At 46.0% G+C, this 14227-nt stretch overlaps 1 protein-coding gene across 2 annotated transcripts in view; it reads right to left on the bottom strand.

Annotated features, from left to right (window-relative positions):
- Positions 1-14227, bottom strand: part of ITGA11 (integrin subunit alpha 11) — a 136150-nt gene that overhangs the window by 82227 nt on the left and 39696 nt on the right. For both annotated transcript variants that reach the window (XM_018053595.1, XM_018053596.1), the window contains exon 2: positions 13068-13179. In XM_018053595.1, coding sequence (XP_017909084.1) covers positions 13068-13179 — 112 coding nt within the window. The remainder of the gene's footprint in view (positions 1-13067; positions 13180-14227) is intronic.

The following is a 14227-nucleotide window of genomic DNA, read 5'->3' as shown; positions in this document are numbered from 1 at the left end:
CCCTGAGATTTAGGAACCAGTTCTAGAACCATTCTCTTCTCCTCCTGTTGGCCTGTGCCAAGCACCAGAGATGCAAAGACAAGTAAAAGGCAAGCCCTACTCTTGGGGGCTTGTAGCCCCTTTTTCTCTCCTTACTCTCTTAGCTCCCCACTCTCCATCCCATCTTCTCTCTTCTTCCCTACACTCCATTTCATTTTCCATTTCTCTTAACAGGCTTTTTCTATTGGGTTGGTCAAGAAGTTGATATGGATTTGTCCAAGTGGGGAAAAACCCAAACAACACTTTCTGGCCCACCCAATACATTCTCTTTCTCTTTGTCTCTCTGCATTATTGGCCCAGGATGATGCCTCACAGCTAAACTAGGAAGAAATACTTGGAGAGAGAAAGTGGGGTGGGTTTATGAACTCCACAGAGAATGACAGGAACCTTTCCAAGATGGTCTTCTATCAATAAGAAGCGTTTGCCATTGGCTGTGTGTCTGAGTGTTGCTGCTGTGTAGAAAGGAAGCTGTTGAAAGAAAAGAATAAACACCTGCAAGAGTTTGAAATCCTGAAGAGCCCTTGATTCTTCATGAAATAGTCAGAGAAAGTTAGAAGAAGGTATTCTATCCACGCCTGGAGAAAACGAGGGTTAGGTGAGTGACGGATCACAACTAAGATTAGTGAGGAAAAGCACACAGAGCCTGTTGATTTGTTTTCTAATTGCATATAACTTGAAGTCATGTTTATTCCACTTTGTGATTTTCAGTAAGGAGTTTAGCGTCTCACATTTTATGGCTTAGCCAAATGGAAGCAGATGCAGGTCTTGGTGACATCCAAGGGAAGCAGATGATTGGAGAGGAGGCCTTGCTCCCCCTGGTGTCGGCTATGGTGAGTGCAGATAAAGCGCCAAGGAGTGATGGAATAACAGTCACGAAAATTCAAGCTTATGAAATTACAGAAATTCACTTCAAGATGGAGTGAATCTCAACATCAGTGTCTCTGCAGCTCAAGAGAGGGGCACACCTTTCCGCTCCTGTGCTGGTATTAGGAAGGACTTTAGAGTCACAAAACGGACAGCGCTGGCATCAGAGAAGGGAGGGAGGTGCAGGAGCCCACAGGCTGCTGGTGGGGGCCAGGAAGGGGATGGAGGCTGGAAAAGATGCTGAGCTGGCAAATCCCTCTGGCTTCCCTGAACTGCCCAAATTAGATTTATTTTCTTTCTTAGAGGTTAGAAACCAGGAGACTTTCCTTTCAATGTTTCCACTATTGAGAGTGTGCCTCGTACCCCGAGAGCACGTAGAAGTTGGCTCCCTGCCTTGCCAGGATCAGCACTGCGGTCATTCTATGGCCCTGAGGACTGGCCTGGGCTCTGTCTCTGGCTGACCAGGTTGTGAGTGTGTCAGAGGTGACCTAGGCTCTTGCTGACGTACTCTTCAAGTCTGTAACTTTCCTGTGTTGTTTCGGTATTTTATTTTATTTTTTTAAAGAGAGAGAGAAAGCTAACATAGAAGAGAAAAATCTGGAGATGCAGGACGACTCTCAGGCTGCATCTTACAGGCTCGCTGCGTTCTGGGGCTGACAGGCTCTCCTTGGCCGCTCTCAATGCTGCTTTGTATTTCTGAGCGCTTGACAGAGCCCACAGCTCCGTGAGGATCAACGTCTGTATAACCATCCAACCCTTTGTGGCTCACTCGCTGCTTGTCCATGTGCTGCCCGACTGCCAGGGTCTGCTGGGTGGCTTGGCCCTGGGCCCCTGGCCAACATGTCCCCAAAGACTACAGTTTCTCTCTTTCTCTTTCTCCCTCTCTCTAGTGTGTTAGGTGGTTTCGTCGTATCCTGGGCTTTGCTTCTGTAGTGATTTATTGCTAACCATCATGAGTCATGGTGCCGGGTTTTATTTGTTCCAAGAGAAAATAGCAGAGGGCATGTATGCGCTGCGGTGTTGGGAACCCGCTCTGGGGGGCTTGAGCCAGGAAAAGAGCTTAGGATGTTCCTTAGTGAGATTTCCACAGCGACAACGGCTGAGGCTGTCCCAGGCCTGACAATTGGCACTGTCAGGGAGGAGGGATGACTTGGATAAAATCTATCATTCTGCCACCAAAAGCAGCCTCGGGGGCCCTTTTCCTGGAAACCTCTCCTGGACACTATATCCTTTCTTGGGAAATAGGCTAGCAAAGGGAACTAACTTATCCAGCATCTGCCCATGGCAGACACGTCACACACCATCTCCTATTTTTTCCTCAAAGAAATCTTAGGGGTGTGCAGCATCAGGCCCATTTTACAGATGAAGAAACTGTGTCCAGTAGCTGGATGTAACATCCTCAAGTTCCCACAGGTTGAAAAGTGGATGAGCCCAGGTTTGTGTAGTTCTGAAGCCTAGACTTGTCTTGCAGTTAGGTGCCACCTTGGGCTTCCCAGGAGGCCCAGTGGTAAAGGATCCGCCTGCCAATTTAGGAGACTCAGGCTCAATCCCTAGGTCAGGAAGATCCCTTGGAGAGGGAAATGGAAACTCACTCCAGTATTCTTACTTGGGAAATCCCATGGACAGAGGAACCTGGCAGGCTACAGTCTATGGAGTCTCAAAAGAGTTGGACACAGCTTAGTGACTCAACAGGGGACACCCTAATGTGTATTCTCACACCCGCTGAGGCAGAAGATCTCAGCCCCTTTTGGGATGTTGCTATAAACCCTGCAGAAAAGGGCCACAGATGAGAGGCTGGGAAATCTGGGGGTTAAACAGGAGGGAATGATACAAGGGCATCCCCATCAGGCCTAGGCTTGCTGGTCAATTTTTTTTTTTTTTTTACCTTTAAACTTTTTATTTTGTATTGGGGTATAGCCGACTAACAATGTAGTGGTAGTTTCAGGTGACCAGCAAAGGAATTCGGTCATACATATACATGTATCCATTCTCCCCCAAAACTCGTTGCCCAAATTTTGTGGATTTATTCCTCACGGATCTCCTTTACAGTCAGGCCCAAATTCCATCATCAGTGGGTTTTAGACATGAAAGATCTTAGTGAAAATGCAAACGTGTTATCTGGGAAGGTCAGTACATACAGCTTGGTAGAAGAATTAATGCCCTACCCGTACTAGAATTTGGTTTATATAGCTGTTACCTGGGGCTTTCCAGGCACTAGTGGTAAAGAATCTGTCTGCCAATGCAGGAGACATAAGAGACAAAGTTTCGATCCCAGGGTTGGGAAGATCCCTGGGAGGAGGGCATGGCAACCCACTCAAGTATTCTTGCCTGGAGAATCTCATGGACAGAGGAGCCTGGCAGGCCGCAGTCCATGGGATCACACAGAGTTGGACATGATGGAAGTGACTTAGCGTGCATGCACGTGAGCTATTACCTCGTGATCTTGAGACAAGGGATGAAGACGGTGGGTCCACTGACACGCTGGCACTTTTCGCCTGCACACCAGGTGGAAATACAACAGGGAGTAGAAGCAATGTGGACTGGGTGTTGGGAGAGCTGAGTTCTAAGGGTGACCTTGGTGTAGGCCTTTCTAGCTCTGGGCCTGTTTCCTTGCTTATAAAATAAGGGATTGTGCTGTGCTCAGCCACTCAGTCATGTCTGACTCTTTGCGACTCCATGGACGGTAGCCCACCAGGCTCCTCTGTCCATGGAATTTTCCAGGCAAGAATACTGGAGTGGGTTGCTATTTCCTTCTCCAGGGGATCTTCCTAACTGAGGGACTGAACCCAGGACTCCTGCATTGCAGGTGGATTCTTTACTTTCTGAGCCACCAGGTAAGCCCAATGAGGGACTGGGGGCTAAATATTTTCTAAGACTTTTCTAGTCAGGGGAGCAGTTCTGAATGTCAAGCCCCACCCCCATGTTCACTGAGTGTCCATCTGCACCTCCTGGGCCTGCTCCCAGTCACCCTGTCCTTCCCAACCCACCTCTGCCTCTGAGAATTAGGGTCTGCTGGAGACCTGAGTGACGGTGAGATATCCAAGGCTGCAGTGTCATTCTACAAGACTCAGTGTGTTTGGCTTCCTTCTCAGTTTCCCCTCTACCAGTCAATCCTAAAGGAAATCAATCCTGAATATTTATTGGAAGGACTGATGGCTGAAGCTAAAGCTCCAATTCTTTGGCCACCTGACTCGAAGAGCTGACTCATTGGAAAGGACCCTGATGCTGATGGATTGAGGAGAAGAGGGGTAACAGAGGATGAGATGGTTGGATGGCATCACCAACTCAATGAACATGAGTCTGAGCAAACTTCAGGACATAGCGAAGGACAGGGAAGCCTGGCGTGCTGCATTTCATGGGGGGTTGAACATGACTGAACAACAAAATGCATGTATGTGGAACCTAGAAAAATGGTACTGATGAACCTCTCTGCAGGGCAGGAATAGAGATGCAGACATAGAGAACTGACATATAGACACAGGAAGAGGAGGGGGAGGAAGTGGAGGGTCGGGCAAACTGGGAAAGTAGCCCTGACATACACAAACTGCCGTGTGTGAAATAGCTAGTGGGAGGCTGCTATACAGCACAGGGGCTCAGCTCTGTGCTCTGTGACGGCCTGGAGGGGAGAGAGTGGGGGCTGGGTAGGAGGGAGGCTCAAGAGAGAGGGGATATACACAGGTGTATAGCTGATTCACGTTGCTGTAAAGCAGAGGCTAACCCAACATTGTAAGGCAATTATCCTCCAATTAAAAAAAAATGGAAGAAAACCAAGAAGCCCTGTGGTACTCGCCTCGCTCTCCCAGCCTCTGCTCTGCTGCTCTGCTGTCCACACTTCCTCCTCCAGCCACTAGGGGCAGTGTCCTTTCTCTAAACATGGCCTCTTCTTTTTCATCCCGTCCTCAGCCCCGTGGTTCCCTCCCTCAGTTACACTCTGCTCATCCCTGTCTATTCTATACACAGAAATCCTACCCATCTGGAAGGACCCTCCTCCACAACCCTCTCCCGATCCCCTACCCGACCTGGTCCTGCTGAATTAGACACTCTCTCTCCCTCCCACGGACTCTTGGGATCCTTTCTGTATGCCCTCTCTTGGGATTTATCATCCAGGATTGGCACTCTGCAACCATACGGCCTCTCTTTCTGACTGGGCTCAGCATTTTTATGTGAATCTGCCAGTGCTGGGTCTTAGAACTTCACGGTCTTGCCTCTTAAGGGGCCAGCAGTGTAGCTGGTTGGAAGGGACACCACTATGGATGATTGCAGCTACCCCCTCAGTATCTGGGCTGGGGCTGCTGCTGCTCTGTGCTGCTTTGGGCCTGAGGAGGTCTAGGTTTCAGATATAACTCAGACATTTATTGTGTTATCTCTCTCGCAGTCTCAGTTGCCTCATCTGTAAAATGGGAACAAGCCCATTTCTCTTACAAGTTGTTCATGTCCCTGAACCTGTAGCCCAGGGAACTCACATGCCCTCTTGTTTTTAAAGCCCACTGAGTTCAGAAGGAGTCCCCTTTTAGAACCTACTAGGCTATCAGGTTCCTGCTTCCTAATGCCCTTAAGGGGAGGAGGTGAAACGCGCTGCCTCGCTGAGAGCTGAGACTTTGCTCTTAGGGATAAGAGCTTCAGGGGCAAACTGGAAATTCGTGGGGCCCAGCTCTGTTTCTTTTTAGCACCAGGAGGCTTCTTGCTCCATTGGACCAAAGGCTCGGAGAGGCCCTCTGCAAACCCTCCATCAGAGTTTCTGGGACATCAAATGGTCTTGAAACCAACAGGGCTTAATGATTTCAATGTACATATATTAGAGTCATGTGGATTAAATTTCTCTGAAAATACACAAGGGCTTAAAGATCAGGAGCAGAGAATACTCAGCCCGAGAGGAATTGGTTTTCTCTTTTTCTTTTTGTGTGCCTGTGAGTGTTGTTATTGTTGCTAAAACCGAGGCATGTGGAAAACTGTTCAAGATGTGTGAGGCACTGGCTTACTGTTCGTTCTGCCGAGTTTGGGTTTGCGATAGGAATGTAGGGGCAGGAAATGAAAGGTTAAGAGGATAAAGTGGCAACCCCGCTAGGTCTGTCCCTTTGTCTTCTTAACATCAGGGTCCGGTGCCCTTGACATTCAAGGAGGCTCACAGCCTGATAAACGGGGCCAGACCTCATTGGTACCTGTGGTCAGAGGCAACTAGTGAGCCCATCTCTGGGGCTGGTAGTGTTGGGACCTGGATTTCTGGGCAGGGGCTGGAGGGTGATGTCATTTCCCAGTGGCATCTCCGTGCGCTCAGTGGAGACGGTGATCTTCAGTCTCTGAGGGAGTTCTTTAAAACACAGGTTCTCTGGCCCCACTGCAGGCTCAGGAGATGCAGACTGAGGGATGCCACCTCTACCTTAAGGGCCAGAAGCTGGGTCCACACCCAGAGACAGAAGAGCCTGGGTCAGAGAGAGTCTCTTGACCAAGTTACCAGGGGCCTGATTTTAGATCTGGCTGTTTTCTGGGTGCAAGCAACCCCATCCTCCACTTCCTGCTTTGCTGATCACAAAATGCATTCTTTGGTTGGCATTTTTTGATCTTTCCTAGCACCCTGAGATAGGTTCTTTCATGTATACTTTGTGCGAGAGCAAACATAGGTGTTTGCTGAGAGAAGGAGGCTGAGAGAGCTTCTCCCAAGGTCTCCGTCCAAGTGGCAGTCTTTGACCTTCAGACCTCCTGCTTCTGTCCTTCCTGGCATGAACATCAAACAACAGGCACCACTGAAGTCGTCCCTGTGTGTATCTGCCAGCTGGTGTCCCACAAATGACACCAATATTGACCTCTCTTTTCCCATTATTAACATCCATAGGGCCTTGCATCTGGATAAAACTCTTGGAATGCTGCCTACAGGATGAGAAAAATGGGGGTCAGGGGAGAAAGAGAGGGGAAGCAACCGAGTAGGATATGCAGTGGGGTCCATGCAAGTGAGAACAGGGATTCCTGAAAGGGTCTGTGTGCTCCTGTCTCTTCTGCAGGAGGTGCAGCTCCCTGGGTCTCCAAGGCCTCTCTGTATCTCTCAGTTCAGTTGTGGCAGAAAGCACGCTCGGGTCCGGTGGCTGCAGTGCAGCTCTCTCCCAGGATGCTTCTGGCTGCACTCAGACCAGCAAGAGCGACCTCGCGTCAATTCTGTTGTGCCATTCTCCTCATCTGAGCCCAACTTCCAAGACCTCATTCAATGTTGCTCTTCTATGAAGCCCTCCCAAAGACTTCAGCCACAGAGATTTCTCCTTGCAAACTCTGGCTGAATTTCTGCTGTGAGCAAGACATCTGGCTGGCTGCTCGCAGCCACAGGGAGATGAGACTAGCATTCAATAAGTGAGGGGAGCCATGGGCCTAAGTGACTCCAACACAAGGTAGAAAGGGACTTGGGCCATCAGAGAGAGAGGGCTTAGGCAGGGTAAGGGCATTTTAGGCTAGGAGAAGGATCCAGAAAGCCTTCATGGAGAAAGTGGTCTTACAAAGATGAACATAATTAACACCAGGTTGTATTTTGTCTTGCATTGTTTTTTAATTGTTTCAAGGATTTTAGTGTCAATTCTTCAACTAGCCTGTGAGTTATTTGAGAGTAAAACCAAGTCTTACTCATACCAATATTTTGCAGAGTCTAGTAAAACATATTAACAGAAGCTTAATAAACAGATATTGGTCAAAACAAATTCCGTCTGAGAAAAGCCAGTTCCAATTAATCTTTAACTCTTCATACCATGTAAAGGATATGGATGCTGTACTTTTCCTATACAGTAGAAATTAACAGTATATTGTAAATCAACTATATTGCAGAAAAATAAGTGTTAAAAAAAAGAATATAGATGATGTGCCTTTTATGTCTGGGCTGGCTGAGAGAGGTTCAAACCATTAATTCAATCTTTCCAAGTATGTTCTTTTGAGCATCATACCCTGATTTCTGTAAGACAATAAAGCAGACAGTTACTATCCATCTGATAAATGTTATAAAAAGAAGATATATATTTCTATGGGTACAACTAATCTAGTGATGGGAAGGGATGGTCAGAGAAGGTATCTCAGGGGAAATGATATTCAAGAGATTTCCAGAAAAACATCCATTTCTGCTTTATTGACTATGCCAAAGCCTTTGACTGTGTGGATCACAATAAACTGGGGAAAATTCTGAGAGAGATGGGAATACCAGACCACCTGACCTGCCTCTTGAGAAATCTGTATGCAGGTCAGGAAGCAACAGTTAGAACTGGACATGGAACAACAGACTGGTTCCAAATAGGAAAAGGAGTACGTCAAGGCTGTATATTGTCACCCTGCTAATTTAACTTATATGCAGAGTACATCATGAGAAACGCTGAACTGGAAGAAACACAAGCTGGAATCAAGATTGCTGGGAGAAATATCAATAACCTCAGATATGCAGATGACACCACCCTTATGGCGGAAAGTGAAGAGGAGCTAAAAAGCCTCTTGATGAAAGTGAAAGAGGAGAGTGAAAAAGTTGGCTTAAAGCTCAACATTCAGAAAACGAAGATCATGGCATCTGGTCCCATCACTTCATGGCAAATAGATGGGGAAACAGTGGAAACAGTGTCAGACTTTATTTTTGCGGGCTCCAAAATCACTGCAGATGGTGACTGCAGCCATGAAATTAAAAGACGCTTACTCCTTGGAAGAAAAGTTATGACCAACCTAGATAGCATATTCAAAAGCAGAGACATTACTTTGCCGACTAAGGTCCGTTGAGTCAAGGCTATGGTTTTTCCAGTGGTCATGTATGGATGTGAGAGTTGGACTGTGAAGAAGGCTGAATGCTGAGGAACTGATGCTTTTGAACTGTGGTGTTGGAGAAGACTCTTGAGAGTCCCTTGGACTGCAAGGAGATCCAACCAATCCATTCTGAAGGAGATCAACCCTGGGATTTCTTTGGAAGGAATGATGCTAAAGCTGAAACTCCAGTACTTTGGCCACCTCATGAGAAGAGTTGACTCATTGGAAAAGACTCTGATGCTGGGAGGGATTGGGGGCAGGAGGAGAAGGGGACGACAGAGGATGAGATGGCTGGATGGCATCACTGACTCGATGGACGTGAATCTGAGTGAACTCTGGGAGTTGGTGATGGACAGGGAGGCCTGGCGTGCTGCGATTCGTGGGGTCGCAAAGAGTCAGACACGACTGAGTGACTGAACTGAACTGAACTGAAAGAATGTGAAAGAGGACTTTGAATTCCAGCCATTAACAACTAGGAAAGCTAGATAAAATACATGAAACAATTATATTCAGGGACCAGCCAGCAGTCAGTACAGAGCTCAATACTTGAATAAAGGGAAGCACAGGCACTAACCCCACAATCACTCAGCTTTCTCAATGAGGGTGCTTTCCTGCTGCAGCACAGGGAACAAGAGTCGGGACAGAGAACAGCGGACGTGCTGGGTGGAGGAAACAGGGACTGGAATGGGGACTGAAAAGATGACCGGGATTTGGTGGGGGCAGGTAGAAAGGAGACAGTCACAGGGAAAAAAACCCCAAACTCTGCTAACATTTTCCCTCAGGGTCCTTGGATGACCCCTAAGCTGTGCATGTATGGTGTGAGACTCTGGAAAATTTATCAGAGAAGTGGGGCAGAGATTTTAGAGGCTTTCCAGTACTTGGGAGATGTTGGGGTTCATGCCTAGTCAAAAATAAATTTTAATGAATGCCGTGGGCTTTTAGTTGAGACCCTCCCAAATTCATGCCTTAGGAGTAAAGACTGCACCTTAGGAGTAAGTGAAGGAAAGTGTTAATCGCTCAGTCATGTCCAACTCTTTGTGACTCCAAGGACTGTAGCCGACCAGTCCCCTCTGTTCACAGAATTCTCCAGGCAAAAATTCTGGAGTAGGTAGCCATTCCCTTCCCCAGGGGATCTTCCCGACCCGGAAGTTGAACCTGGGTCTCCTGCATTGCTGTCAGACTCTTTACCGTCTGAACCATCAGGGAAGCACCCTAGGAGTAAGGGCAAAACTAGATGATACCTGCCCTAACCAAGGCCCAAACCAAGCTGTGGTAAATTCTAGGTGGTTTCACCAGTGTTCTAATTGCCTATCAGAACAAAATGTAGCATTATCTAAAGGAGAGTAACACGACCTATAGCTTCTACTGTGTACTAGTCACAATATTCTGCACAGAATTTAAAAATGCCACTAAACAGGCAAAGAATCAGGAAAAAGTGACTGGTAACCATAAGGTAAAATAGTCACTAAGAACAGAGCCAGAGATGATCCAGATATTGGAGTTAGCCAAGGTTTTCAAAATCACTGTTATTAATATGTTTTAAAAAATAGAGTAAAAGATGGACAAATGGGAGAAAGATTATTTTAATAGAATTAGAGTCTATAAAAAATCAAACAGAGATTCAGGAATTACAAAATAAAACATATATAATTAAGAATACATTGGATATTAAAAAAAATTTTAAAAAAAGCATTGGGTACATTTAGCTGCACAATATACCTCATGAATAGATGATGTATACAATATACATAGAAACGAAGTTCCTGAGAATATGTCAATGAATAGAATCACACACACACACAAACACACACACACACACGAATACATGGTGTCCAAGTAAAGTTTATCCCAGGAATAAAAATTGGGCTTAATATTAAAAAAAATCAGCCTATAGATATAATTAACATTATTAACAGAATAAAGAAGAACCACATAACATCTCAATCTTTGCAGAAAAAAAATCTGATAAAATTTCATAACTATTTATACACACACACACAAATAAACCTCAGAAAACTAGGAATAGAAGAAAACCTCCTTAATCTGATGATATCTACAACAAACAAATGAATAAACTATAGTTAACATCTTATTCAATTATGAAATATAGTCTTCCCTTTAACAAGGGAAATAAGAAAAGCACATTCAGTATCACAACTTCTATTCAACCTAGAACTGCACATCCTAGCTACAGCAATTTGGCAAGAAACAGAAATAAAAGCTATGAAGCTTAGAAAAGAAGAAATAAAACTACAGTTAATTCAGATGATCTGCTTGTATACATAAAAATACGTAAGAATCTACAGACACACGATAGAAATAAATGAGTTTAGTAAAATTGCTGGATATAATGTAAATACACAAAAATCAGTTGTATTTTACTATACTACCAAAATGAAATAAAAGCATTCCAATTTTTAAAAAGAACAGTCCCTTTTAATTAGCATAAAATGCCAAATACCTAGGAACCAAAGTAATAACAGATATGCAAGAATTTTACACTGAAAATTTCAAAGCACTATTAAGAGGAGAAATTTTAAAAACTAAGTAAGAATGGAGAGGGAAATGGCAACCCACTCCAGTATTCTTGCCTGGGAAAGTCCATGGACAGAGGAGCCTGGTGGGCTGCAGTCCATGGGGTCACATGACTGAGCATGTGTGCATGAGGGTGGAGGGTGACGGGTTGGTAGCAATAAACTGGTAGAACTAAAAAAACACACAAAAAACTAAGTAAGTGAAGGTATATACATGTTCATAGGTTGGAAGACTCAGTGTTAATAAGACTTCATTTCTCCCCAAATTGATTTATAAATTCAGCATAATCCCAGTCAAAATGTCAGCAAGTTTGATGAGGGGAAATTGACAAGCTGATTCTAAAATTCATAGAAAAACACAGAAGACCTAGTATAACCAAAACAATCTTGTCAAAGATGAACAAATGTGAAGAATTCACATTACCTAACTTCAAGACTTTCTCTGAAGCAAAGTAACCAAGGCAACTTTCTATTTTATAGATTAGAATAGAGGCTAGAAATAGACCCATACGTATAGAGGTCACCTGATTTTCAGCAAAGACCACACTACAATTCAGTGGGAAAATAGTCTTTTAACAAATGGTGCTACATCAACTGGATATCCATATTTTAAAGAAAAAAAAAAAAACACCTTGACCTTTATCTCACATCTCACACAAACATTTATTTGAGATGAACCACTGACTTAAATGAGAAAGCAAAAACATCAAACTTCTGGAAGAAAAAAGAGGAAAAAAGATACTTCTGGAAAGTATCTTCATGATCTTGAGAGAAGCAAACATTTCTTAAATGGGACACACAAGACACTATAAAAAGAGTGATAAATTAGACTTTATTAAAGAACTTCTGTTCATAAAAAGACACCATTAAGGAAATGAAAATGCAAGCCACAGACAAGGAGAAGTTCTTTGCAATGCTTTTCTCTGACAAAGGATTTGTATATAGAATATATATATATTTTAAGTTGTATAAATTATTAAGAAAAATACACACAACACAATTTTAAAAATGGGTAAAAGACTGAATCGGACACATCATAAAATAGGATACCAAAATGGCCAATAAATTCACAAAAAGTTACTCAACATTGTTAGTCATTAGAGAAATGCCAGTTAAACCCACCATGAGATACTACTGGGTCAGAACAAAAGTAATTGTGGCTTTTACATTGTTGAATCTTGCTGTTTGATATGGGAATACATTCTTAAATAAATGGGGTATGTGTGAAAATGTCCTACAACTGATTTGTAGTGATGGCTGCACAACTTGGTAAATTTCAGAAGAAATCACTGAGCTGACACTGAAATGAGTACGTTATATAACATGTAAAATATAATCCAACAAAGTTATATTGGAAATACGAAGCTGACCCTTCCTGCCTCCTGACTGCCCCTCCCCAGGGAGGTCCTCTCCCCACACTTGGCCTTTTCTCACTTCCCTTTGCCCCACTGTGGCCTGTGTTTCAGCTTTGGGCACATCTATCCTTGTAGAGACACCCTACCTTCCACAGCTCTCCCCAACAGCCACAACCAGAAGTGCTGCCCCTGCTGATGAGAGCCTGGGGCCCTGAGAGGGCATGAGAGGGGGTGATTACTGGTTCTTGGTGCCTGCTGCCTGTGTTGTCTCATAACCAGAAGAAAGAGGGTGTTCATTCCCATTTCTCAGATGAGAAGATGGAGGCCTATGAAGGGGATGCTCATGGTTTCAAAGACACGGCAGATCCTAGGCAGCCCCTGACCTGCCAGGACAGGAAGTCAAGGCCCTGGGAAGGGGGGCATTTGCATGCGAGGGCCTGTGCTGTCAGCCCATGGGGGGCCTGCGTGGGGGGAGGCGCAGGGCTGTGAAGGGCGTGGGGGAGGGGCGGCAGCTCTCACTCACCACTTCCTGCCGCTGATGTCATGCTGCTGCACCGTGTAGCCAAAGAAGGCGGCCCTGGAGCCAGGGATGACTCGGGGCTTCTTGGTGTCCATGTTGAAGGTGGCCGTGAACCCTGAGAGGGGAGGAGAGAGGTCAGGCAGGCGGATATGCTGGTCCCAGGGCCGTGACCGGCAACCCCCAGCAGATCACCTACCTTGGAGGGTCTTGGCTGTGGATGGAGTAAGTACCCCTATCTTTGGGGAGCCCCCAGTGTTGGTTAACATAGTCCCTGTCTGGGGAGCCGACAGTCTGATGGGAAAGGCCCAGCCCCTGCGCCTTTCTGGTAGGGGAGGCACAGGTCTGAAGCCTCCTCTTAGAGACCAGGCAGGTCTGAAGGGTAAGACCTTGTCCTTCCCCGGAAGAATCCCTGGCCTCACAGTGAAGGGACAGTGCCTGTCCTCCTCCATCACTCCTTCCTCTAACTCTGCTGCTAACTTCTGCTGGTCTCCTCTCCTTTTTTCCTGTCTTTTCCCTCCCCTCTCCTCCTTCTCTCTCTACTCCTCCCTTCTTTCACCTCCAACTGCTAAGTAGTCAGGGAGCTGACTTCCCACCTCTCTTGCCACCCCCTTTGCCCTAGCCGGGCCTGGGGTCCTAGTGGCCACGGCTCCAGTGCGGCTGGCTGACCCTCTCCTCCTGAATCCACCTGCAAAGCTCCACCTGGCTTCAGCCAGGGCCACTGCTCAGCTGCAGCAGCCAAGGCGGAGCAGGGAAAGCCCCGTAAAACCCTTTCACCTTGGCCCCTAATTGGTCAATTAACTGATTCTGCCCAGGGGAAAGCCTTGAGGCAGCTGGACACGACTGAGTGACTGAACACCAACAATTAACAGAGCACAGCAGACAGAATATCATTGCCATTCCTCTCATGTGTTAACCACCACTGCCTTATTTACAAAGCCTTATCAGCCTGGTCAGCAGCAGGCAGCCCTGGGGAAGAGGGGCCTGACCAGGTGAGCACAGGGGGATGAAGGATCACTGGTCCTTGGCCAGTGTGGGCACGTCACAGAGCAGAGAGAGACACTGGTGTCACCTGCGGAACTCTCCAACTCTGCCCCAGAAATGGTGCACGCACATGCAAGTATGCACAATCAGAGAGGCACATATGTGCACGCACACAGGCCCAC

Source organism: Capra hircus, chromosome 10 (genome assembly GCF_001704415.2).
Source record: "Capra hircus breed San Clemente chromosome 10, ASM170441v1, whole genome shotgun sequence".
In the NCBI taxonomy this organism is placed as follows: domain Eukaryota; kingdom Metazoa; phylum Chordata; class Mammalia; order Artiodactyla; family Bovidae; genus Capra; species Capra hircus.
This window is presented reverse-complemented; position numbering and strand designations above follow the sequence as displayed.